Below are 26,863 nucleotides of genomic sequence, written 5' to 3'. Positions count from 1 at the left end.
ATTTGTGTAGTCGCGAATTTACGCTCAAATTGGCCTTCGGGGACCTAAAGGATCATATTTCTGCGTAGTTGGCTGCTAGAAAACTAATAATTCACCATCAAGGCAGAGCAGAAATCGAAACCGCAACTCAGGCCAGATATGCCCCAACTTAGGAAACGTATAGCGCGAAGAAGACAAGAATAAAAAGACAAGAACGAGCGCTTACGTTTGTATTCCTTATTTTGTCCTTGTCTTCGTTGCGCTGCGTTTCCTAAAATGAAACCGCACCAACTCGCCCAATTCTGCATTCTTGTGCAGCCCCAACTGTTTGGTGTAGCAACATCGCAGGGAAAGCTACGCCCCCGTAGCCTTCGCCCCACAACCACAGAAAGCTGTCCGCGAATATATTGTAGTCGTACAAAATATTTATTGAATGATAATGGGTGAGGCGGTAAGGGCGGGGTTGGCAGAGTCCTCAGTCCGAGACTCTGTGGGCTGAGGCCGCGCCTGCGTTCCCTCGACCAAGACCCTTTGAGTCGCGAGGTCGGAGATGGACAGGGCCGCCTCCCGACCTGTTCCCGTTATGTTAGCATTATGAAGGTTGATTGTGTAGGCAACATATGGACAATGAGAAACGCCGCAATGGAGCGATCTCGAGTAATTTAACCCCCCCATACATGTTATTTTTTGTGCGCTTAGAACGCAAAGCTCACGAATGTTTCTGCACTGCGCCTCGATCGAAATGCGACTGCCACAGCCAGAATTCGACCAAACTTCATTGGGACCAGGAACCAAGTACCTAAGCCATTGAGGCACCGCTGCGGGTCAGTGTTAGGGGCATTTCAAGAGTATAAGAGAACTGGCGGCGCGTATTGTAACACTGAAGAACAAACAAACAACATTGAATACAGTATTATATTCGGTCCAATGAAACCCGGCGCTGTGTAGAAAAGCCGATTACTAATACTTCCAACATTCTGTCTTAAATCAAACATTATGCAAATTCTTCGAGCTCGCCTCAAGAATAACAAATAACAGACAGTATCACGCCTGTAGATAACTAAAAAGCGAAAGGGTTCTTGCAAGGTAATGCGCCTGTTATTGGAAGTTTGCAAGACTTGCTGTGCAGTCCTAGTATGGAGACACTTTGTCGCGGTACTCTTAATGCTTCGAAGGTTTTTAATTTCAATTTCACCCGCGGAAAAGATATGCAGAATATACGTTGCTGCAAGCGCTTTTTGACATTCTTCGGCACCTTAAAGAACACTCTAATTGAATAGCTTATAAACTTTACTGAGCTCATATAAAACCAGGACGGTTCTTCCTTCCTTTGAAACAAGACACATAGAAAACAAACACGGTTATTATAAGCAACACCAGTTGACAATCGACTGAACACTATTCGTGCTGAGACTAGTTAGCTTTAGTGCGTCTTTTTATTCTATTCATTTATTTATTTATTGCTTAACGATTGCAAACTAAGCGCAGCAGTAATTGGGCAAGGCAGTTTAAAGCGGTGTGCTATATATTCGCATTTGCAGGTCGTACCGATATTAATTTCCCAAATGCTCAACCCCGTAAAGTTGGCTGCCTCTTTTATTTCAGAAAACCTGCATGTAAAAAACAGCCAACTGAAAGGAGTATAGGCACGTACATTTTCTGTTTCGGAATTTTTGCTTTAAATGATCCACGATGTTCCAAAACAGAGGGACTGCGACCCAAAAGGTCCCAATACGCCTCAATTAATTAATTATCAGCGCATTTATCAGGGCCAGTTTCGGTTTCGAGCTCTTCGAGCACGAGCGTGCGATGACGTCAAAGAGGCAGAAGGATGGATGGATGGAATATGGAAGCGTCCCCTTTGATACGGGGTAGTAGCAGTTGCTATTATGCTCGTGTTTTCCCTTGTATCTTAATTATTGTTTTAGATCAGTTAACTATACCATCATTCTATTTATTTAATTTTTGTTTCTACATTACTGACATTATGTCCCGTTTCTGCTTTTAAGCCAATGCGCAAGAATGGATGGATGGATGGATGGATGAAATATAGGAGCGTCCCCTTTGAAACGGGGTGGTAGCAGTAGCTATCATGCTCATTTTTCTCCATATATCTTAATTATTGATTTAGAATGGTTACCTAAACCGACATTCTATTTATTAAATTTTTGTTCCTACATTACTAACATTATGTCACTTCTCTTCTTTTAAGCCACCAATCTTCCAGTCGTTTTTTGCTAGTTTCCACCGCCGGTTTATTCACCCGGCCACTGGTATCTCTAAACCCCAGAGCTTCAGGAACAGTGATTGCGTCTGCATCAACTTCCGGATGGATACCATTACATTCGAGTATAATACGGTCAATTGTTTCACTGGAGTTTCCACATATAGCACATGCGTCATCTCCATTGTTAAATTTCTTTTTGTAGCTGCATGTTCTAGGCACCCTGGTCTAGATCACAAAAGTAGGGCACTGCCTCTTGAGTTATCAAAGAAATCTTCCTTCCTGATCTGCATTTTCCGCTTACGGTATAATTCCACACTCTGTTTCTTTTCCATCGAATTTATCCAATTTTCACCTTCTGTGTTTTTCACCTGTTGCTTAACGCTCTTTATTTCTCCGTCCTTTTGACTAGCATACTTACTAGTTAGTTTCCTAGTTCTTTTTCTCAATTGTGAGTCCATGCTTTTTAAGTACAGGTATTTAAACACTTTAGCTTTAGCAACAGAACGCGCGCCACACGAGCGCCTCCTGCTGGCAAGGCTGGCGACACGTACACACACAATATAATGACGCACACGGGTAGCGTTTTTCATCTACTTGCGATCGCACGTGCAAGATAATATCGCCGTCGAGCAGTGTTTCAGCTTAGCATAATTAGTTCTCCGATGTTGTTTCGCCCGAAGGCGCGGTTGTTATTGACATTGCCTCGCACTTTGATTTCGACCAGCTCGCCAGCGACTCAAGTGAAAAAGTAGGAACCAGCACCAGCCACGAAAGCTTGTGTCACTCCGGAGTAACACAAGCTTGTGTAACGCTGCTCAGTGACGGCCGCCACTCCCGCAACAGTCACGCCCCTTTCTCACTGTCTTACTCTCTCACTGGGTGCATCTATGCGCCGCTCGACCCCCTTAGTGTTAAATCGCATGATGCGGGTGTCGCCACTTTCCCTTCATCGTCTTCTAATTTACGCTGAGACGGATGGACAGAGAGAGAGAGAGCGGCTTCTGCTGCTGCGGTGCGGCCGCTCCGTCTCCTCAATGCTGAGCGCGCGCGCGTCGCCACCTTCTCCTTCTCCACTTCAAGTTCACAAAGAGAGAGAGTGAGCGGCTTCGGACAGACATTGGCGAAATCCGTGATTGCGCCTAGTAGTGCTACGCGCTAAAAATAGTTTTAGCAGTAAAACAAAAAGCATGGCCCGATCAGACGTCAGCCACCGTGACTAGGCGCGACTCTCATGGTGCCCATGCTCACGCCTGATCACGCTCTGATTGGTCCCGACATACGCGTTCAAGCATGTGGCGCCATCTGGAGCTGTAAAAGCGATCTGGGCATGCAAAGCCGTAATCGGTAATCTCATGAGGATCACTGTTTATTCACGTGCATAACAACTGCATACAAAGGATTATGAGTAACGAATAAATTGGGAGGACTGTTTGACCAATACTGAGGTACTGGTAGAGTGATTACAGCGATACATGCTAGCTTTTTTTCCACATTCACTTTGCTGCTGCTGTCCGGTGCGACTCGCCTGGCGTCTGCTAGCTCCGTTGCTGAAGGCGTCTTGCGAATCAAGAATGTATCTTTTATTCGATAGGCTTCCCAGTAAAGCCGCGCGAAAGTCCAACGTTTATTATAGCGTTAACACATTCCAAAGTGCCGTCCGCTGCCGCTTCAACGTGAAACCAGCTAGGCCCAGTGACGTCTAGTGACGTGACGTCGCCCGGAGCGCCAGCGGGCGGCGCCGTTGCCGACAACTGTGCACTTGTGCAGGAATGCTCTTGGAATCCGAGTACAGAAGGTGGCCTTAACGTACACCAGGTTCAAGTTGCACGAGTGCGGCGTGAATGAAACGAGTAAATAAATTGTGCTCCCCCTTTTCGGAGTCCGATCTGTGTGTCCGTGCGCGCGCACAAAGTGTACCCAAGCATTTCGCTTGAAAAACACGCCGACCTTGAAATCGACGCCAAGTGAAGTAATTGTAACATGCAGCAACGAAGACAGTGTGAAAAGCCATCGAGTCAAGCGAGCAGAAACGCAGAGCTTTCCCTGGTGTGCCCAGTCGATACAGACAGGGCAGACACGGTGAGCTATCCTGTGTCGTCACTGCTCTTTGCTCTGCTTACTGCACGTCACAGTTGGTTGATGACGTCATTATGTTTACCTATATACACGTTTTCGTCACGGAGATGTCACTGTTGCTGGGTATTGAAAAACGGAGTCTTGGCCTGGCTAGTATTTAAAATCAAAATATGTTCATGGCAAAATGAGAAGTTGGGATTACTTGGGGAGCATCTCTGTGGAAAGCAACCGTATTCCTTCCGACGCTTCAAAAATTGGTGTCTATACTCCTTTAAAGAGGTGGAACGTCTCGGAAAATAATATTGGTGCAACCGGCAAATGCGAATATAGCACACCGCTTTAAACTGCCTTGCGCAATTAATGCTATGCTTAGCTTGTAATCGTTAAGCGATGAATAAATGTTCTTAATTACGGCAGAATAAAAACGAAACATAGCGAAGAATGTCGCGAAGTGTGCAACGTATCGCTCGAGTGCAAAATTTAAGAACTGCGTTGTTTTCTTAGTTTTTATTTTTTATCATTATGTAACAATTATACGAAAACAAAGCAGCAAACGAAGGCAATTAATTTTTGAGTGCGCTTCCTAAAGTCGGGTGTGCCTTGATGTAAGCCTGAAGAAGGGCATACGGCAAGTATTGAGCGTTGCCATGATAACGAAACACAGGAATCGACAAAAGCATGTATTTAAACAGCCTAATTATTGCTCACGGAGAAGCGACAATTCAAATACGATTAGACCATACCAAAGTCGTCTCGATGTGTTTAAATTCTCATTCTTACCGCGAACTAATGCAGAATGGAATTTGCAACCGGATGAGATAGTGTGTGCAATCAATTCTCCATTTGCCATAGAAAATTTTACATGAATCTTTTACACGATACTTCCAGCTTTCCTTTGCATTGACGTGTAATGTAATTTCTAATTAGGTATTTTATTCTTTGTACTAATTGTGTTGGTATTCCTTTTAATGAAAATAGGAGTTTATTGTGCTTTAGTGGTGTAACTATATTGAGGTATTTTCTCTTTGGCCTTCTGTGGTTTTAATTAACCTACTTACAATAATGCCCAACTGGCGTCCTAGATAGGCCAAATAAATAAATAAATAAATAAATAAATAAATAAATAAATAAATAAATAAATAAATAAATAAATAAATAAATAAATAAATAAATAAATAAATAAATAAATAAATAAATAAAAATTCTTGCAATGACTGCTTAATTTCGCACCTGCATCGCTCATGCTACAAAAATGCTATTAGAGCAACTTGGAAACGCCAACATTGTTTTTTTGTGTCGAGAAATTTTCGCCTTTAGCACCTTATGTCAGGAGAATCAACTTGCTCAGTGAAAGGTCGTACTGGTCAGTTTAATTTTGGACGCCTTGTATGCATCTCGGTTTTAGGAGAAGGGTTATTAAGTGAGGTGAAAGGTGCACCTTTGGTAGTACTACGCGCTGCCTCCATAGCTTGCAGTAAATTCTACAGTGATACATTAGGGCTCGCTTCAAATGGAAGCTGTGATGGCATTCAGACTAATTTTGAAGCCGACAAGCTTGTGGAAATCTGAAAGCTTTGTATCTACGTGCATTGCTTTTAGCCCTATGTGTTCAGAGTAGCTCTTTCTTCCAAGTGTTCGTAAATTTTACCGCACTGTCGTTTGTTTCGCTGCCCTGGTTAGCTTTGTACCTACAGCGACTGCTCCGAATAGGTTGCGGAGTCGGATTAGAGCCCCATACCAGGACAGATGTCTCTTATCTGTCATGCTTTCACTCCTTGACAACTTGCCGCATGGCGAAAAAGGGACACGCGTTCAGATGTAGGCCTGGTTAGCTCAGTTAGTAGAATCTCGAACTGGAATGAGTTTTTTCTCCTAGTGGAAAAACTTGAGAAAGCTCTGTAACTTTACTGTGCATCCTTGCGGCTGCGCTTATGATTGAATGGTGATTACGATTTACTGCCCTGAATTTGAATGCATTTAGTGAAGTCGACGAACGAAAATTGTGTGACATAAATGTGATCCATCGCAAGCGGAACATATTTTTTTGTCTTCAACCAACTAGATTCTCGAATTTTTAGTTGTTGAGACAGGTGCTACGTATCTAAAAACGATCAAGGACGTCACCTAATACAGTGAAGTAACACTTGAAAAGCTTCGTTACAGTTTAAGGAAACACTTGCTTAAATGAATGTTTGCTTTGTAAACCGGAGAAATAATCAGGCATTTAAAAGTTTCTGAGCATTGATTTCACTTAATACACGCCTGCATCAAACTGCAGGCGTGTATCGGGTACTTAATAGCACATCTGATAAATTACAGTGATCGTATTCTATAAATATCCGCCTATGTTTGCCTTAATTGTCTACCGCACAGCCTCTTTAGGTTTTTAAGACCGAGATAGGCAGTCACGGGTGCCTTCTTTATCCCCTCTCTGGATACTGTAGGTTGACACGAAGGACCAGTTACACGTTCTTTTACAATGCGCACCAATTGCTGGCCGAATTCTATTTTTTTTTGCATATATTTCGTTTATTGTATATTGCAAGAGGTTTTCCTTCCGCATTTGTGTTGTGCGCGAAAATTAGCAAATGCTTAACCCGGTTACGCCAAAGACAGCTGTTTAAAAGCATTAGTTTGGCACGTGGTTTAGGTCAAAGGTCAAGTCATGGTCAGTCATCGGTCAGTCATGGGCTAGGGTATACCGGATTTTGTTTGAATTACCCGCTTGCGGCCACGTGGTTGCGACATCATGAAACAGCTTAGCCAATCAGAGTGACGGCACATGCAATCCCGATTCTCGGATTGGTTGATCCCAGTAGTGCACTTCTCGGCACATTAAAAGCGAAAGTCACTGCACCGCTGCAGAAGACGCGATTGTCGCTTGGATCGAACTGTGCCTCTGTGACTGCGATTAAGGCAAGTGCGCTAGCCCGTGGGTATAGCTACCACTCAAGCTGCGAGCCAACTACGTATAAACTTGAAGCCGACACGGTATCCTGCATGCAGTTCCGCAAACTGAAGTACGATACCGAAAAATTTCGCACGCTTCGTTCGCAGCGGGGATGCTGTTGTGTTGCACCTCACTGACGATAACTGCTGCATGTACTACGTTTGCCGGAAGGACGCGTCGTGACCGCGGAGCAGTGCGTTATTGTTTTCTAAAATGGTTATTTAACTGAAAGGCGCAGTGTGCAATTGCTCGAACTGAAATACATTCGCATCGCTTGTTGGGTGCAATAGCTGCTCGGCGGGTAATGCTGCAGAATTTAGTTTGTATGACAGGTTTGCCAAAATGAAGCTCATTCCAGTAGTATCTACTTCGGTTGCACTGCTCCTACAAAATGAAAATCGAATATCAAAGTAGTTTCGCGGACAAAAACCCAGGGGGTTTTAGTGTAGAAGGTGACATTTGCTTCTTGACACCAGCGCCACATGACAGCCGGAATCTAAGGATATTTATCATTATCCTATTAGAAAAAGACTTGTAAACACCGCTCGCTCGCTCATATATGTCTAGTGTAAGGGACAACTTGAAGCTGGCTTTGTATGTATGCATGCACTTCGGGCACAGATATGCGTGTGGGAGTCGTTTGGGTTCAGCCTGAGCTTAGCACAGATTAGATAGTTATTTTTTTACGTTTGTAGAATTTGTTACTTTCTTTATTATACTCAGTGGTGAAAAACGATAAAATTTCTCATTACAGAAATTGAATTAAAATTCACCTGTGTCTCGTATTGACTGCTTCCTCTAGTTCAACCCCTATAGGCAGCCCATTATTTCGCGAATTATTACCATGATTTCATTATACAGTAAACATCAACCAGCGTTATGCCTCAAAAGAAGTGTGGAGAAGAGGCAACAAAATGCAAAGGGCCCGCAGTGAATGGCAGTCCGCATTCAGGATCCTGAGTCAGTACAGTGAGGTCGTGTCTCTCACGTGAGCGTCCGTCCCCCCTCTGCATCCACGTGCTCAAAGCAGGCGCGACTGCTACTGTGAATGATATGCATTGTGGACATGCCTCGAGTGATTTGCGACTCCGTCCCTCCTGTGCCTGTCCGACCGGCTATGCTCACGTCTCGCTTCACGACGCTTACTTTCAAGAGTGTCCTCCTTGACCGAAGGTGCGCTCCAAAGCGTTACCCGGCGGCTGATGAGAAGAGAACTGCTCTACAGCTAAAGCGGGTCATGCGGCTCTTGCCAGCAGCTCTACCGAACAAGTGCTAGTCTGAATAGCACCTATGACATGACAAGATTATTATTTTTTATTCGCACTTAACGAAGATAAATGGTAGAGTGCGTCTTTTCGCGAGTTCTTCGTTCATAAATTATGTACAAACATGCTGAAAAAGAAAGAAAAAATGCAGCTCATGTACTTTTACTGAGCTGTCTGCGCTCGATATAGTAACACAGGATGTGCTAAATGCGTCTCCGCAAGGATGTATCGGCCCCTCGAGGGCTGACTCTGCAGTGTACCGTGGGGGAAACGCAGCAGATCATGACCCGAAAAAAAAAAAAAAAAAAAAAAATGTACCGTCGTTTTTTTTCTTGCTACTTGTCGAATAAGTTGAGTCTGTGAATTTTCTTTAGAAAATATCGTAATAGCAGCAAATGATTCTTAATTGGAACAAATTTTCACAGAGCTGTACAAAAGAATCATTGGCCATATTACTGAGACAAACAGCGGCAGGAGAGAAGATTCGCGAACATGTCCACGCGAAGGTCTATTTATCTTGCTCTTCTAGGTCACTTTTAGTGGATTCTGACCATAATGCCGTGCCTACTAGTAAATTTAATAAGGGAGTAATTGCTCATTTGCTACTCCAAATCTACTCCACCTTGGGACATTCCCATTAGAACATTCGACAAATACTGATAAAGTTTCTGCGAAGTGCCTCCGTGCTCTAAAGGAAGTACATGATATAAAGCAGAAAGTATACTTCGTCTCACAAGATATCTGCAGCAATGCAAAAGGCAGAGGAGCCCTTGGAATTGTGCTCCGAAGTGCTTCTCGCCCCTGCGCATTAAAATAGAGAATTGTGCTCCTACTGTCACCCCTGCCAATTTGGGGGGCGAGGGGCGCTTAGGAGCACAATTGCCTACTGTAGTACGCGTAGCCTTGATTGGACTGGGGTGCCCCTGCCTTTCACAGTGCTGCAAACATCTTGTGAGAGAAAAAAAAAGTATAGTCGCAGCGGGATGCCATACTCGCTCCCCTGCCTTGTAGAAGGCGAACTCTATGACTTTATGCCCTGTGTTCAAACGCTTTGAGCATGGCTATATCAGCAGCAACAATCCTGGAAGACTTCTGGCATTCGTTGCAAGGGTGGCCACTAGGCCTACCAAACAAAGCCTAGCCGCTTAGATTGATTCAGAAACTGGTAATAGGGATAACGGTATAGGGGTCAGCGGACGACGATGCAATCACTCTCGGAAGTTTGGTAATTAAAACTGAAGTCAGCCACCTTCGTTCAAAGCATAACGTTGCTTACTTTGCCCCTGACATCAAGCAGCGTTTGGAAGCTAAGACTAACTGAGTTAACCACGGCCTCGAGAGCTGTTCATGCGCAAGAACGGTTCGTGGTCTGTCCCCGCCCGGGTAGAGGTTAATGCCGCAGTAAAGAATACGTCAGACAGCACGGGCGTTGATCAGTCACTGGCCGTTCGTATATACGTATGCACAACGCTCGTGAAATTGAATTTTTGTGTTGGCATCATCATTCTCCTCGCTGCACGTTTTGCAGGGAATATGGCAATATATCAGCTTTCTTATTCCATATCATATGAGAACAGCGTACAGGTCGAGGTGAAATGAATGTAGAATCACACACACACACACAAAAAAAAAAACATAGAATAGAAGAGAAAATTAAAAATTAAATAATGTCATATGATTTTACGGCCAAACTTCGTTCACCCTTTACGGAGCACTTACGACAGAATGAAGGAAGTCGATTTTTCCTGGCATGTACGACGCAGATGGCGCTCAGCACCAAGAATACGGCCAATACGGTGGTTCTCATGTTCGACGCTCTTCCCTTGTTCGGCACTGTTGCCCTCTACGGCGCGCACAGCCGGTGAGGCCCCCTCCGAAGGGCAGCGAGTTCACTCCGTGTTCCCGAAGAAGCGCCTTGTGCAGCTGCCGAACCTTACGTCAGCATTGTGTTGCGCACCTGTCAACCGCGATTTTCCTCATTGTTGGGATTTCATGTGCCCACTTTCTTCAGCCGACTTCAAATTCTGCCGTTTCTCAGAACGCTATGGCAAACGATAGGGGCCCAAGTATGCTTCTTACAGAGCAACTTGCTCCTCGAGGAGTTGTACTTTTCGACTACGAATTCTAGCCTAGCGACACTGAACAAGAATGTTTGTGCAATTCCCCACGAATGTTTATGCTCTTTTTACAAGTCCATGATCCTGGGACACCATTCAATTGTAAGACAACTGTAGGATGTTCGTTATGGGACAGGAACTGTGCCGAATGGGTAAGGGAACCAACGCAAGTTAATAATATAATAGAAATCAAGAAGAAATGGGCGTGGGCAGGTCATGTAATTTGGAGGGAAGATAACCGATGGCCTTTCAGCGTGACAGGCTGGATTTCAAGGGAAAGCAAGCGTAGCAAGGGCTGTAGAAAGTTAAAATATAGCTGGGCGGAGGAGATTAAGAAGTTCGCAGGGGTGATGTGGATGTTGCTCGCACATGACCGTGTTATTTGGGGGGGGGGGGGGGGGGGGGGGGGGGATATGGGAGAGCTATTTGGCTTGCAGTGGGCGCAGTTAGGCTGGTGGTGATGATGATGATGATGATAATGCTGGATACTCAGAGATACCGCTATGCGCACGTTGGCAAAAATTTGCTTTTTAAGTTTTTTCTGCCTGCACCAAGTACAAAAATTGCCATAAAAATCAGTGGAGTGCGTTTTTGGAAAGGACTAAGAGGCAACTGTGGGATATTGTAAAATACTATGATGCACATATTGATGGGAATGGTTTACGCTTCCAATGTGCACCAAAAGTTTGCTTGTGAAGTTAGCCCTCCGTTCACGAGTAAATAAGATTGCCGGAGAAAACCAAGGGGGGGGGGGGGGGGGGGGCTTTTTAAAAATTGATAGCAAAAAGAACCAGAAGCCTGCCGAGGCAGGGTCTGCGGAGATATATCAATTGCGAAATAGTGAAATAATGATGTGAAAAAAAAAAAAAAAAAACGTCCAAACTTTTTTTCTCAGAAAATGTGCAAAATTTCTGGGTACGATGAAAGTGGCATTTATCGTTTTCGCTTCAGGGGATATCTTTGATTAAGGCGCAAGGGTATTTCAAGCATGCAGCTTAAAATTATGGTTGGGATCACATACTTCAACAGTATCTCTTGCTGGGCTAGTTGGTGTGACATTGTGTTTAACCAAAGGAAATACAGCACAAAATTTTTTACGAACCTGTTTTTTTTTTTTTTTTTTTGTTCGACAAAATTTTAGCGCTGTATTTCCTTTGGCTAAACACAAGGATCACATACCTTTTTGCGTATATGTGTAGCAGAAAGAGTTCAAAATTTGGCTTGAAAATAAAAATGCGGTTAAGTATAGCCCACAAACAAGTGCCTATTCACTTCAAGGCTAACGAGCTTTCGTAGCTAAAACAGTTATTTGTTGTGCGCGTAGAGGTAGCGGCGATGTGAAAATGAACGCATCACGAGAATTCGATCGAAGGTCGTCCAGTTAATGCGAACGGCAAGATATTATCTTATTTTGTTCTGAATAGTCTTCATACCGACTAATAACATTCACAAGACATTTTTGAACTCCAATGTAGTAATGATATCATAATTATATATTGTGCATAAACGGGAAGTCTTTTCGTGCTGCTTGTACCTGCAAGATTACTAGTTTCACTTACTAGTGGGCAGGCTTGGAAAATATTGTCTTGTAAAAAATAAAAAAAAAAAACTTTTCTAACGAAGCATAAGGTGAAAAAAGAATCAGAAGAAGAAACAAGTGGGGTCTAACGTCTCGAAACGAACATTAGCTGCAAATATTCTGCTCAGCACTGCAAGTGAAATGGACATCTGTGTAAAAAAAGAGGCGCGATTTTTTTTTTTTTTTGCCGATTTAGCTAAGTTGTCTAGATGCAAATACATGTGCAAGCACTTGACGTTTCATCTTTCAGTTCGAGGTTGGTTCGTGGTTAAAGGGTACCCTTCAGGCAAAGGTGGCGAAATCGGTGGCTGGGAGCCTTACAGGGCAGCGTACCATATAATTTCGGGACCGCTTAAAGCACTTGATTAAGAGGGCAATGCGATAGAGGTGTGTCTTGGATCCGTTGCGGGCAGATGGCAATGGATGAAAACAACATGCAGTGCAGAGAGAGAGAGAGAGAGAGAGAGAGAGGGGGGGGGTAGTTAAACGCAAAGGTGATCAGCTTCGTCGATATATATCTACGATGTTTCGTACTCGCTTCTCACGAAAAATTATTGTGTTCCAGTCCGCTCCGACAGACTTTTTTCTTTTCTGAAGAGGGTCGAGGCTTTCCACGTACTCCTGGTTTTACACCATGAAGGAGTTCGCACTAAAATTTTCCTTCATATCGTATTACGGCTTAGCTGCAAAATAAGATCGCGTTTATAAACAGAATCAAATTTGTCAGTTCATAGGAGAGACTTAAACGACAGGCATGGAGTACTGGTAAGCTGTATTCTTGTATTCCGAGTTTTGCTTTTCGTTCTAACAGAGATTGAATAAAGACATGATTACAATTGTCCCTTCTACATGAAAAGGTTGCAACACGTGTTGAAAGTTTTGAAAATGAATTTTAAGCCCACTGTAATTCTTCAGGGCCACTTACTTATCCATGCATTAAAATTTGACTTGTAAATATTACTCCACTTTGATTTTATTTCGTTCATGGAAAAGATCAATATCTCTAAATGACAAGCGCGGTGATGATAAAGACAGAGATGGCGATTTCTTCAAGTACATTTCCTGTATTGCAAAGATTCCGTAAAAGTTGGCTGTAGTTTTAGCTCTGGTTAACCCTAGTTGAATTGCGAAAGCAACGGCGGCAGCTTCTTTTGCCTGCTAAATTATTCCTCTACCACGCCCTATTAGTGTAAGGTGCTACATTATCGGGGACACTTAAGCTCATCCTTTAAGGGTATGACGCGATAGCGTGAGCTACTAGCCCACATATAAAGTCACGCTTCAGCCAAGCCTTATGGAGTTGCCTGCGTGTCCTAGGGGTATTGTGAATGCAAACGGTTCCGGCAGGCTGATTCTGATATCACCCTCCCATATGAAAGGAGCGACCCGAGTTGGCAGCTTCTGCCTGTGGCATAGGGGTAACGGGAATTCAAATGTCATGGCAGGCTGAGGAGACCGTATAGCTACGCCTCTTCACGACGTAGCTGCGGCCACCCGAGGTCTCGCTTTGGCTGTCGGAGTGTTGCTTTCGCAACAACGTGTTTTATGACAGCTCATGCGCATGTCACGGACAAAACTATGCATGGTAAAAATTTCTGAAAAAAAAAAAAAAAGATTTCTGCGCTGCCTCGGCAATCATTCACTTTACATTTATCCAGATGATACAGTATACACAGCTGCTTGTTCTTCAAGGGTTTTAAATTATCTGCGTTGCCTGAACGCGCACAAATAATTTTAGTGCGCTAGCACTAGGTGGTTCACGCAGTCATTCAGCTGCTGTGCAAAGTATGAAGCCCCCAACCTCGTGCAGTAGCGACGCTCGTGCGACACGCTCGTGTCTGCGTCGGTGGTTTGTGTGTCGTGACGAGACTATATGCCATGGCCGCGAATAGGTCAGAGCTGCCAACTTGGGAAGCACTTTTGCGGATTCAAACTCACCGGGACTCTTGGAACTTGAGTCAGACGCGCTACTCGTAAGCCATGCAGGCGCGTTTGTAATTCTTGGTTGAACCAGGGCTTCATATCTACCTTAGGCTATGTTTCACATAAGTTGTTAGATTACGACTGTATGATAATGAGAAATTGTGACCCGAAACAGTAGTTAATGTCGAAGTGCTAGTTTACCTAAATTGCTTTTCGGCATAATCACTCTAAATCACCTGCCCTTTCTTTTTCGCAGATAAAAATTATGCTAGGGCCGTAGGCACAGCAAACCAGAAATAGTGACACCTCGTAATCATTCATATGCAGCTCTAAATTTGCTGCAACAGCACCGAGCAGTGAAATCTTTGAAGCTATAGGCACTGTCCGCTCATTGAATAGTAAAACGTCTGAAACGTCGCGCCTACCTGGGATGAAACGCATGGAAAGAGATAATCGTGAAGTTTCCACCACGTTGAACGATGAGGCTTCATCTTCTAACATTTCTCATACTCTCAATGTATTTGGGGATGGGCCTTGTTGGTCCCCCCATACCAGACAGGCCTTCACTACGTCTTCGGTGCAGCAGGGCCCGTCGAAAGCGACGCTTGGGATTGATGTGCGGCGGCAGTATACCGTATTCCTCGGTGCAGCCAGTGTCGTGGCTTTGGTCACACAGACGACATTTAGGTCATGACGTATGCTGATAGACTGCGTCAGGGTCACTTTTCCAATGACGATGACGTACTGTGCGTTCATATTATGGACTCTTCAGAACTTCTGGACGCTTCTGGAGAGCTCAACACCGCGATTCCGTGCGACGACACCCCCATGGGAAAATCACAAGGTATATAAAGGTCGCAACCTTCTGAATCTCCCGAGCCGAAGCCTTCGGATTCTGAACCACCTGATCATGGCACACCTAATGTTGAGCTTCAACATTGTGTTTGGTGCATGGTAGCCACAGTTATGTGCCGTAAAACTCAACATAAATAACTAATCTTGAGCTGGCTGGACAGAGGCGTTCAACTGCGGTAGTAGCACAAAATCTGCGACCAGAGCCTGCCGGAAAGACAGTGGATGTACGTCCAGGATTATCTTTCGGTGGTGTGTCGTTGGAAGTTGTTGTCCCGTGTATGGAGTCAACCATCAATGCGTGCAAAGAGCTGTCTTTTATCCTTGAAGCTGCCAGTGATATGGTGTTAAAAAATCTCATGTGCGGAAGCCTTAGCCGCCTTGGAGGATTCCGTGTACAACAGCGTCCCTGAAGTGTGCTGTGAATGAGGAGCCTGGTGTCAGCGAAGATCTGGGCAAGAGGCAGAAGGGAAAGAGAAAATGGGTTTCAAGAGATAACAACGACAGCCTCAAAGGCCGCCAGTTCACAGGCGGTCCTCTCCGCATCGGCGAATGGAGTTGAATAAAGTATACACTAAAATGATGAGGGCCATAGCTTTTGAAGTCGCTACTGTAAATGTTAGAAGTTTGCGGAATCGACTGCGCCACTACAAGTTAAATCACCTATTTGAACGCTGCCATGAAAGATACAGCGTGATTAGAACTTTGATTTGAGAGCCAAACTATCAAATGATGAAGAGACAGAAGCTGCCGTTGATCTGTTTCGACCCGAATACAATATCACTGTTGCCATTCGAAATGCTCGTATGGTGGGTGCTTAACAGCTTCAGCTTAACATGCTTAAAAAGGTTGTCCCCTGCTGTAAAAAAAAAGAAAGAAAAAAACGGAAGCGCAGCCCGAGCAGAATAAATCGTCAGGCCAAGTTCAACAGCCTCAAGTGTCATGGTAATAACGTACCATGAAGGAACTTTAATAAGGAAGTAATTACTCATTGACATCCACCCAAGCACAGCCAAACGGCAACAAAGAAAGTTACACAGCGTTCTGAAAAACTTCGTAGTTAAAGAAAAATTCCACCTGGTTCGGGACGAATTGTAACGTTATTTTGGGAGGATGTCTTTGTAGGCTGATTGGTGCCGTATCGTATAACACTGCCGCCTAGCTGTTCACTGTCGATTCCTCTTGTACGTATCTCGTGGCAGAGCATTGTGGCTCTGAGGTTATCTATCAGATCCTTTTATCTTGCGGGCGGGTATACGTCGGCCAAACTGACCGGTGCTTCATAGAGAGGGCCCTTGAACACAACAGATCGATGCGCACCAGTACAGGCAGCAGTCTACCGACGCATTTCAGTAGCTGCGGCTGCGTCCCTTATCTGGACAAAACTACATTCCCCTCGAAGGCGTGCACCAAAAATGAAAGGGAGGTTATCGAAGCCTTTCTTATTGCCAAAAGGGGAGACGACTGCGTCAGTTCACCTTTGATATCGCTATCAAGAAAAGAGATCGAGTTTCTAGAAGGACATGTTCGGGTTTCACAGCCGCTTTGATTCTGCTGTATGTGCTGTTGTCATATCGTCGAGCATTGTCTGCGATATTGTCTTTCTTGCTGTGTTCAGATGCCTTATAAGCCACCTGATTCATATATAAACTTAGCTGGAAGTCCGTGCCTTTTCTGTGCTTGTGTGTGTCTTTCGTCCCTTTTTTGCGTAGTTTTACTCTTTCGCTTCAAATGTACTAACTAGCTCATCACTGCGTCCTACAACGGTATACGCCATTTTTTTTTTAATCGACTAAACGTGGGTCAACGCTGGCCGTACGCGTGGTTTAGTGTGGATAGACGGCACTATTCAATCTGCATACAAAGCTCATCGATTCGGACTGGTCTTAAAAAAAAAAAAGGATTCTGAATAGCAAAGGCGGCAGACTTATTGGGATGCTAGCGGTACTGAACGTGGTTTGCTCGAAAACACAGTGCAATTTTTCCGAGGTAAGAAAAGTTCCGGCGATTAGCGCGCGTAAACGAGCGAGAAATACTGCGAATACTAGTTCTTGCAGAAAATTATCTCTGTTAAGCTGTCACTAGGCAGCACTATAGTGGTGAACAGTGCGCCATACCACTGTGTGAAAAAGGATGGAGTGGTGCACACAAGTATCCTTTAGAAGGGCATAAGGTCTTGGTTGAGCGGGAAAGGTGTTGCGTGGAGCAGCGACATGGTGAAGACAGAGCTCATGAAGCTTGTCGACAAATTGAACAGTAGTGGGGAGCGATACCGCGCATACTGCATTACTGAGGCCACCTGCTTGTGCGGCTACCACTCTACCACTGTCAACTGAACCAGACAAAGCTCGTATGGTGTGACGTGAAAGGTTTTGTGGCAGGTGCCAGCTAGACGTTCAAGCTTCAAGATGCCTAGCCTGTGGTTTGGAAAGACGTCAGAAAGTGACCGCCTAAAGATGAAAGACTTATGTGCAGCACGCTCTCAGCCACGAAGAAGAAATTAGGAAACTGGACCACATCATTTACTAATTAATACCTTCCTGTGGCCCAGTCGGTGAGACACATGGATAGGAGCAGCACAATGGAATCACGGACACAAGACACAACTCCTGTTTTTCCGTGTGCCTTGTGTTCGTGTTTCTATTGAGCGGCTCCTATCCATGATTACATCATCTACAATCTTGTTGACTAACGATAATTAGTTTTAGTCAACGTGGAGGACGACAACCATTAGAGGTATCATGAGGACGTGCCCGGACGATGGATAGGAAGGGATTGGCGCGCAATTGGAAAGTACCATACTAAAATGAATAAACAAGCAGTGACTTAATATGACGTAGATGATGTGACGTCACGCAACCGGAAGCAGAGCCGAAGAAGGACGTAGGAAGATATTGGCGCGCAATTTGAAAGTACCTTGTAACGTGCTAACGCGTGCGCATGAAATGTGTGCGTTGAAATCGGCATCATTTAGTACTGCCGCAGCAAGAACGGCGAAAATAAAGATGGAAACGTCTCTCATGAGCTATTCCAGATGCAATAACGGAGGACTCTGGATGATTTTGACCGCTTGTGTTGTGCATTCATAATCACAGGAAACACAAACTTGTCTTCCATTTCACTTCCATCGCATACAACTGTCAAGGCCTGTACTCCATCCACTTTCTTTGGTATGTGACTGCATTTGAGTAAATCAAGTATTTGCACATCGCAGAAACATTGAACCCAACTGTGACGAGGCAGCGAATGAGCTGATGCAACCAGGTATTGGCAAAAAAATAAATACAAAATTAGGATCAGTCTCTTTAGACTGGTGGCAGTCCATGCGTCCAAAAATAGAAAGAAAAGAATAAAAGGATGGCAAGAACCACCTGCTACAAAGATAAAGATGCCAAATGAGAAATTATAGTTAAAGTACACTTTTTATGGCATAGATCGAGCAAACTGCCAAACTGACAGAAGCGACATCCGTGTGGGAACACGATTTTATAGTGCTCAGTGCGCACAATCCTGAATGACGCAGGTTACCCGTAGGTTCTGCAGTGTTCCAAATAGTCTGTGAGTCGGTGTATAATGGTAGCGCATTATGCAATTTTTTACCCGCTCATCGGACCTTATGAGGGCAATGAGGTAACAGTGTGTTCGGATTAATTTCGCACAGATGAAATGTGATGACGACGACATGCAGTGCCCAGCACGAGAGAGTGATAGTTACAAATGCGAGATGATCAGCTGCGGTGATAATACAGTCTATTTAGCAGTGTGATATCCCCGCAGCCGATCATCACAGTGGCGTTATCACAGAGCCCTCACCGGCGAAGCGGGTCAGCTCGCACCGCCCAGGGCTCGAAACCCAGTCTCTCTCTCTCTCTCTCTCTCTCTCTCTCTCTCACACACACACACACACACACACACACACACACACACACACACACACACACACACACACACACACACACACACACACACACACACACACACACACACACACACACACACACACACACACACACACACACACACACACACACACACACACACACACACACACACACACACACACACACACACACACACACACACACACACACACACACACACACACACACACACACACACACACACACACACACACACACACACACACACACACACACACACACACACACACACACACACACACACACACACACACACACACACACACACACACACACACACACACACACACACACACACACACACACACACACACACACACACACACACACACACACACACACAAGCGTCTTGAAGTATTAGATTTATTAGGGCCGCACCGAAATGTCTGGAATCAGAAGAAGCAGTATCCAAAACTATATCCATATTACACGTTCATTGCTGGAGACAGTGTTAGAGAAGAATAGCAAGTGGAATCTGATGAGAGCTTTTGATGAGGTGTGACATGATTTTATTGCGAAAGCAATACTACGCCAGGTTTCGGCCCGTCGCGTAGTCCGTGGTCGCAGTCACGAATGACCTTGAACAGCCGCGAAGAAGAAGAAGAAGAAGAAGAACGCTCGGTCACCCGCAGCTAATCCTTTCGCTCCATATTCGGTTCAGCAGCGTCGAACCCTTATCATTTTTTTTTACTTTCTTGGAGAGTACAAACATTGGTGGCTACATCGCACCCAGCAAGATTTCGAGCTTCTTCTGTCGTCCGCGTCCGGACAGTGGCCATCAAACTCCTGATGTAGAGCACAAAGGCCCAACAATCCGTGCGTGGCAGGAAAACCGCCAAGGACGCTACCGTCCATGTGGGAGCTGTCAAATGTCGACGCGGCTTTGCTGCTAGACTTACTGGGGCTGCATGAGTCTCAGCGCTGATGAGGTGCCGAATATAAGGACTCCACTGACCCTAGGGTCGTCGATACAACCTCTGCATGCACAACGGCAAGCATCGGATCATGCATTTACATTATTACTGCAGGATGCGGCAACGAGCCTATACCTGGAGCGAGCAACGTGGATGTCGCTTCGAATACGAGCAGTCACTCGAGCCTGTGCTATGGACCAAGTTATCACTGACACTTCGAAACGGACATCCCGGCCGGTAAAACTACCTGGGCTGCGGCAAAGGTAAGGGTTGTCTGGGATAGGCCAGTTTCTTCTTATCCAACACCCCCTTGAAGCAATATTTCAGAGTACGTTTCAGACTAACAGTGCAGTTGGGTATCACAAAGATACCCATGTACCCGTCAGAACCACGCAGAGAGTGATAGAGGCCGGACTTGGTACCATAGGCTACCAGGGATTTGTATGATACAGTTCGTCTAACACTATCATAGTGCATTTAGCCACACTTGAGGATGCACGTGTGTGCAGCAACACAAATTCTAGTCACCGCCCAGGAGTATCTTCCGCTACGGACTTTGCGTTAAGTCGAAACACTCAGCGAAGTGTCATCTATGACCTAGAACTACATGATTCCCCGAAGACGACGGCAAGAGACCTCATATCAGGCATGCATACTATGTTGTCCGCACGCCGCATGACATGAACAGAGGCTCTTTTCTGGCCGCAGTACAGGGGCCATACACTTTTGCGGATAAGTTATACAACAATGGTCATAGTGCGACCTCAAACGTACAAACCTAGACCGGCTCTCTAACACAGGCGCTAGAGAAATACTGATTTGGATAAACTTTCCGCACGGAGTTTACCCAGACTGTGTAACTGAATCGGACGAGACGAAATTGAAATGGGACCTATGCAGTTCTAATGATCATGATATCACTTCCTCTCAGAGTCCGAATCCCGCCGCGTTGGCGCGGTGCTTAGGGCGATCGACTCTGTGCCCAAGGATGCGGGATCGAATCACAGCCGCGGCGGCCGCTTTTTGATGGAGGCGAAACGCAAGGCCCTGTGTTCTGTGCGATATCAGTGCACGTTAAAGCACTCCAAGTGGTCAACATTTCCGGAGTTCTCTACTACGGCGTCTTTCATAGCGCCAGTCGCTTTGGGACGTTAAATCCCATAAACGAAACCAAACCATCTCAGTTTCCTACGAAAAATCTGCTCGAGCTAGCAAGGACAGGGCGACGGAAACAATATACGCCGGTTGTAGTTAAAAACAGATTTGCTGCTCGGTGGGAAGAGCTGTTTGATGATAGGACTGAAGAAGGCGAACCTGTCACGGCGGATGCATAGACCAGCGCATGGTTTTCTTCAGCGCTGACGTCTGGTCGATGCAAGAAACTCATGACGCCGGCATTCGCTTTCGATGAATTTCCGTAACCTGAAGAATGCACACGCTAGCAGGATGCTATATAGGAAGAAATTGCGATGCTTGCAGCGCGAATTGCACTGCTGCGACAGAAGAAAGCGTGTGTTGCTGAACGGTAATCGGAAAGTTCATAAAAGCAGACACGCTTGTAGGCAGTGCGGCAGCAAGGTTAGTGGATGTTCCGAAATGTAAACCTCCCTTAATACAATGATATGGGATTCGGTACACGACACCATTATGCAACTGACGCAACTCATTACTGCAGTGTACATCGTTGCTAGAAAAAGTCGAAAAAAAAAATGGCAACAGATTACCCAATGAAATGTCGGAGGGCTTTCTAATAAAGTTGGGGAAATGAAGAAAATATTATACGACATGCTACATTCATGAACATTTTTATTACAGGAACATAACTGGTTGTGTCCAATTACAGAATATGCTACTAGAGCCCTTCCATTCCTGCAGGGTAAAAGAGCAGTAACAGAGACGAAAACTTTAGGAAAAGCTGACGTGGATTTTATGGCCAACTTTTCCCAAACTCCCCTTGTCTTGAGAAAGTGGTGCAACACTCAGCAGGAAGCAGTTGCGGTACTCGCGCTAAGAAACAAAACGTGCCTGATACCAGTGTCTGTGTTCGATCATCCCAGAAACACAGTAGTTAATCTCGGATGGGTCATACTCGTCAGTGATACCTTGGTATTCCATGGCTAATACATGGAGATTTTAACACTCCGCACACTGTTTCGGAACATGATTGATTCCAATAGGTGTGATCAAGTTCACACTGCCTTGACATAAACGAGACCAAGGGGGCTATGCAGGGTGGCCCGAGTTTGGCGAAACTAGGGATGTGCCAGTGTTCTGGCGACGGACTCATATAAATGAAAGGGCATCAGCACTAAAATCAGTCTTCAGCTTGCCTCCAGTTTCATTGTGTTTTTGGCTATAATCATTTGGGCGCCAACTCGCGGGAGTCATGGGCGGTCGATGAAGTATGTACAAGTCACACCCTTTGCGCCTTATTTTCTTTTGTTTATCGTTCTGCCGAGTGTCTTAGGTGTGAAAGTAAGTTGTAAAAGAAGTTGTGCATTTATGGGGGTCACTTCGCTACTCATATAAGAAATGCTCAATTTTTGACAATCGCACATGCTTCGCATGAAGCATTGAAGCTTTATGGCATTGGAAACTAAAATCACTTAGTTACTTAAATGAAATATTCATATTATTACATGTTATCAATTAACGTATTCGAAAGAAGGGAGAAAGTTGGCACATAAATTCATCGCGTGTGCTATATCAGCCTCGCACTACGGATGGATATGCAATGCTCGAAACGGGGGAGACCAACTTGACTCTGCCGGAAAAAGCGTGGCGAACTCTTTCCGGCGAGTGTATGAGAAGATAGTGGATAAGTGATGTCATTGCGATATCCGCTATTTTGTTGATTAAGAAAGGCTGCGCTGGCGCATTGCACTGCTCAGTATGCGCTGCGTTTGAAACTTGAAAGCGGCCCGGCCCACTCAGGGTGCGCTCGAGTGTGCATATTTGACATTTGACATGAGTGGGTATATTTGACATCTTGACATTTTTTAACGCGAGAGCGTTACTTCGCTATGTTCACAGATTTCTGTCCGCAGACCGTGTCCGCAGACCGCGGCCTCAAAATTGTGTCCGCAGCAGTTGCGGGTAATTGAGGAGTGGTAGAGGTTAATGAGTGGTGTCAATCGATAGAGGCTGACGCAATGTTGCTGCAGAAAAAATAATTAGGCCAATAAGTTAATTAGGCAATTACGTACAGGCAGAAAATGTAAAAGTTGTCCGCAGCAGTTGTAATTGAGAAGTGGTAGAGGTTAATGAGTGGTGTCAATCGATAGAGGGTGACGTAATGTTCTGTCCGAAATTATAATTAGGCCAATAAGGTAATTAGGTAGTTAACTTGAAGCAAAACACGCAAAATTGTGTCAGCACCAGTTGTGAGTAATTGAGAAGTCATAGAGGTTAATGAGGGGTGTCAGTCGATAGAGGGTGACGTGATGTTTACGAAAAAATTATTAGGTCAATAAGTTAATTAGGTAAATAATTAGAGGCACAAAATGATAAATTAAAGGCGAAAATGGTTTCATTAGTCAATGGCTTGGCGCCACATTTTAATATTTCAAATACTAAAATATTTAATAAATCACTCAATTAAGGTAACGTCAAGGATGTGACGTCACGCAACCTGAAGTCGAGCCAGAAAAGGGCATAGGAAGGGATTGGAGCCCAATTTCAAAGTACCAATGACTAAAGTAGTTAATTAAGGCAGTCAATTAGGGTGGCGTTAAGGACGTGACGTCACGCAACCGGAAGTAAAGCCGAAAAAGGGCGTAGGAAGGAATTGGCGCGCAATTTCAAAGTCTCAAAGACTAAAAGGAATAAACAAGTGAATTAATGTGACGTAGATGATGTGACGTCACGCAACCGGAAGTAGAGCCGCAAAAGGGCATAGGAAGGGATTGGCGCGCAATTTGCAAAATCGTGTCTGCAGCAGTTGTGAGTTATTGAGAAGTCGTAGATGTTAATGAGTGGTGTCAATCAATAGAGGGTGACGTGATGTGTACGAAAAATAATTAGGTCAATAAGTTAATTAGGTAAATATTTAGAGGCAAAAAATGCTAAATTAAATGCGAAAACGGTTTCATTAGCCAATGGCCTGGCGCCACATTTGAATGTATCAAATACTAAAATAGTTAATTAAATCAGTCAGCTAGGGTGACTTCAAGTATATGACGTCACGCAACCTGAAGTCAAGCCAAAAAAGGGCATAGGAAGGGATAGGCGCGCAATTTGAAAGTACCAGACTAAAATGAATAAACAAGAAGTGACTTAATATGACGTAGAGAATGTGACGTCACGCAACCGGAAGTAGAGCCGAAAAAGAGCATAGGAAGGGATTGGCGCGCAATTGGAAAGTACCAGACTAAAATGAATAAACAAGAAGTGACTTAATATGACGTAGATGATGTGACGTCACGCAACCGGAAGCAGAGCCGAAGAAGGACATAGGAAGATATTGGCGCGCTATTTGAAAGTACCAAAGACTAAAATGGGTAAACAAGAAGTGAATTAAACAACTAGAAGCAACCAGAAGTAACCAACAGTAGCATCCGTGCTTTCGCATTACTCCAATGCAGATTCTGCAGTGCTCTGTAATTTTTTTGTTTGCTGCTTTCACGCGCTCCGTGCTATCCTTCGCTCACTGATAGTCGTCATGCAAACTCAACCTAGCGAGCGCAGAATTCTGGGCATCCTGTTTAACAGTCCATGGCACAAGCTGCCATCCGAGGAAAGTATTCACGTTGGCTGTGGACAGTACAGGTGCTCATAAAAGTTTTTGAAGCACAGAAATCCTGTAAAACCAGATTATCTTCCACTTCTAGGGGAGCTAGCATCCACTGAGAGATTGATTGCACCGAATGCACAGGGAAGTGCTGATCACAGCAGATAGATTGTGGCTGATTGCTTAGATATTTCGGATATTACTTTTTGTTATAATCTTCGTGAGCATCATTTCGTGCGTCATGTTAGTGCTCGAGGAAAGCTGGCATAGTTTTATATAGTTTGGTTCTCATATCTTGAGATAATATTTGGCTGATAGCACGCTGTTCTAATTCAGAAGTCAGTGAATGCGGTTTAGTCAGATTTTTTTCTGTTATTTTTTGCCTTGTCGCTGTCATCTTGAGTTTGAAAGTGATTGCTCTAAGGAACTTTTCTGGGTAATTCTTGCCTTTAGCTACTGCGCCAGTGTCACATTTTGATTATGCCATAAAAAAAGTAGTACAAAAATAAAACATTTGAGAATTGAAAAAGAATAGCACATTGCAGACACTACATGTAACAACAGTAACAACAACAACAACAACAACTCGTTTTTTAGGGGAGGATACACAGGCGGCTTTAAATCGTAAAGTAGCATGGCTGCGGTTTCACCAGGCCTATCTGGGTGCGGCCTGATTTACGTAAGCTTAGGTACAGTGACTGCATGCAATGATTCACTTTCAAGAAAAAAAAGCTAAACATAAGCATGTGTTGACTGAAGTTAAGTACGCAGCGTTGTATTTGTTTGTTTAGCGCTATTTGCGGTTTCTATAAGATGTCGACACTAAATCAAGAGAAAGGCTACTCGATATCTCTTGTTAAAGCCGCAGTCATCCGCATCGTTTCAGCGCATGCGGCTGTTGCTATGCGCGTCTCTTCTTTTAACCCGTTCTCTCACATCTTTAAACTCTCATCTGTACACTTGACAGTGGTAGCGACTCAGTAGGAGCCAGTTGACACAACCGTTCACTTTCACTTTCGCGTTCGTGCTTTCTTCAGTCGCAAGAACTGTGATTAGAAGTAGCAGCATTCTATTTCAGTCTCCGTATTGGCGTCTGTTGTGAGCGTTGTTCGACCACGTAAGCACGATGCATTAGGTCCTGGTGAGAACGTTAACTAAACGCTGCAGACTTTATGTTTGGTTGTTGTCGGAGAGTTGAAGACCGGAACGAGCCCAGTTGTGAAGAGAAAGGAACTGAGGTGTAAGGCTTATTCATTATTGAGTCTTCTTGGTTGCTTTTATGTAGGTGGCGCTGGCTGCGAAGCCTTGTTGAATGAGGTGACCACGGAAAGATGGCGCAGCAGCTAGGAAGAGGAACGAAGGTGCCGTTGTGCATGTACTTAGCAGAAATAATATTTCGACATTTGTTGCGCCTTCACTTCTTGAAGATGAAACCGATAGACCGCAAGCGAAATAGCGGTCTATCCACAGTGAGAGATGCTGAACAAAACAGGAGGTTAAAGAAGTGGTCAAAAATTTCTGAAAAGTAACTTTCTCACATGTCGGAGGGTACCTGAACCGTTCCTTGAGAGATTAGAGGAAGGCGGGAGGGAAAGAGGCGAGAAAGAGGTACCGTAGATAAGGGTGCTGTAACAATTTGTACCGCATGGGATCTTTACTTTGCGCTGGCATCGCATCACAGAAGGCCGTCTATTACGTTTTGCCTCCCTCGAAAATCGGCCGCCGCACCCGGCTTCGAACCCATATACTCCCGTTCACAGACGAGCGCTCTAAGCACTAGGCCACTGTGGCAGATTTTTGAACTGCCGGTATACAACTTAATAACACAATTGGAGCAATATTGATTTCGTCACCTAGTTGCGGATTTAATAGCCTTGTTGAAGCATGCCAACGGAGTGAGAACAAGCAGTAAACATTAACTGTGCAAATACAGAACAGAATAGTAAAAACCATTGTTACCAATTGCTGATAAGTTTAACAGAATTACCTGCGTAAATGCTACTCGTAGCTTGTTGATGACGCGGACCATGTCGGAGGCTTTGAGCTGTCTTTTGTATCTCGTCCAAACTGTTATATTCCGCGAGGTGTGCCGCTATTTGCAGTGCCAAGAAGGGTCAGGCAGTCCTCTCAACTGTCTGAAACGAGCTGACGCAAAACGGGCGTCATTTGCCGATACAAAGGGACAATGATGACAAAGTGACTTTTGCCTGTATCAATGTGATGCAGCACTCTAATAGCAGATAGGTCAATACTCTCCGAAAACAGAGGTTTTGTAAGATAGAAAAAGTGAGAGAACGAAATACAGGTATCT

General features: G+C 44.6%; 1 protein-coding gene across 1 annotated transcript in view; it reads right to left on the bottom strand.

Annotated features, from left to right (window-relative positions):
- Window positions 1–26,581, bottom strand: part of LOC146201929 (uncharacterized) — a 37,021-nt gene extending 10,440 nt beyond the window's left edge. Inside the window, exons 1-2 of the mRNA XM_084599737.1 lie at window positions 26,540–26,581; window positions 10,217–10,368 (exon numbers count right to left, since the gene is read on the bottom strand). Coding sequence (XP_084455863.1) covers window positions 10,217–10,368; window positions 26,540–26,581 — 194 coding nt within the window. The remainder of the gene's footprint in view (window positions 1–10,216; window positions 10,369–26,539) is intronic.
- Window positions 26,582–26,863: the final 282 nt, after the last annotated feature.

Source organism: Amblyomma maculatum, chromosome 1 (assembly GCF_055883805.1).
Source record: "Amblyomma maculatum isolate TAMU_Amacu chromosome 1, ASM5588380v1, whole genome shotgun sequence".
NCBI lineage: Eukaryota > Metazoa > Arthropoda > Arachnida > Ixodida > Ixodidae > Amblyomma > Amblyomma maculatum.
The sequence above is the reverse complement of the archived record's forward strand: the minus strand, read 5'-3'. Positions and strand labels throughout refer to the sequence as shown.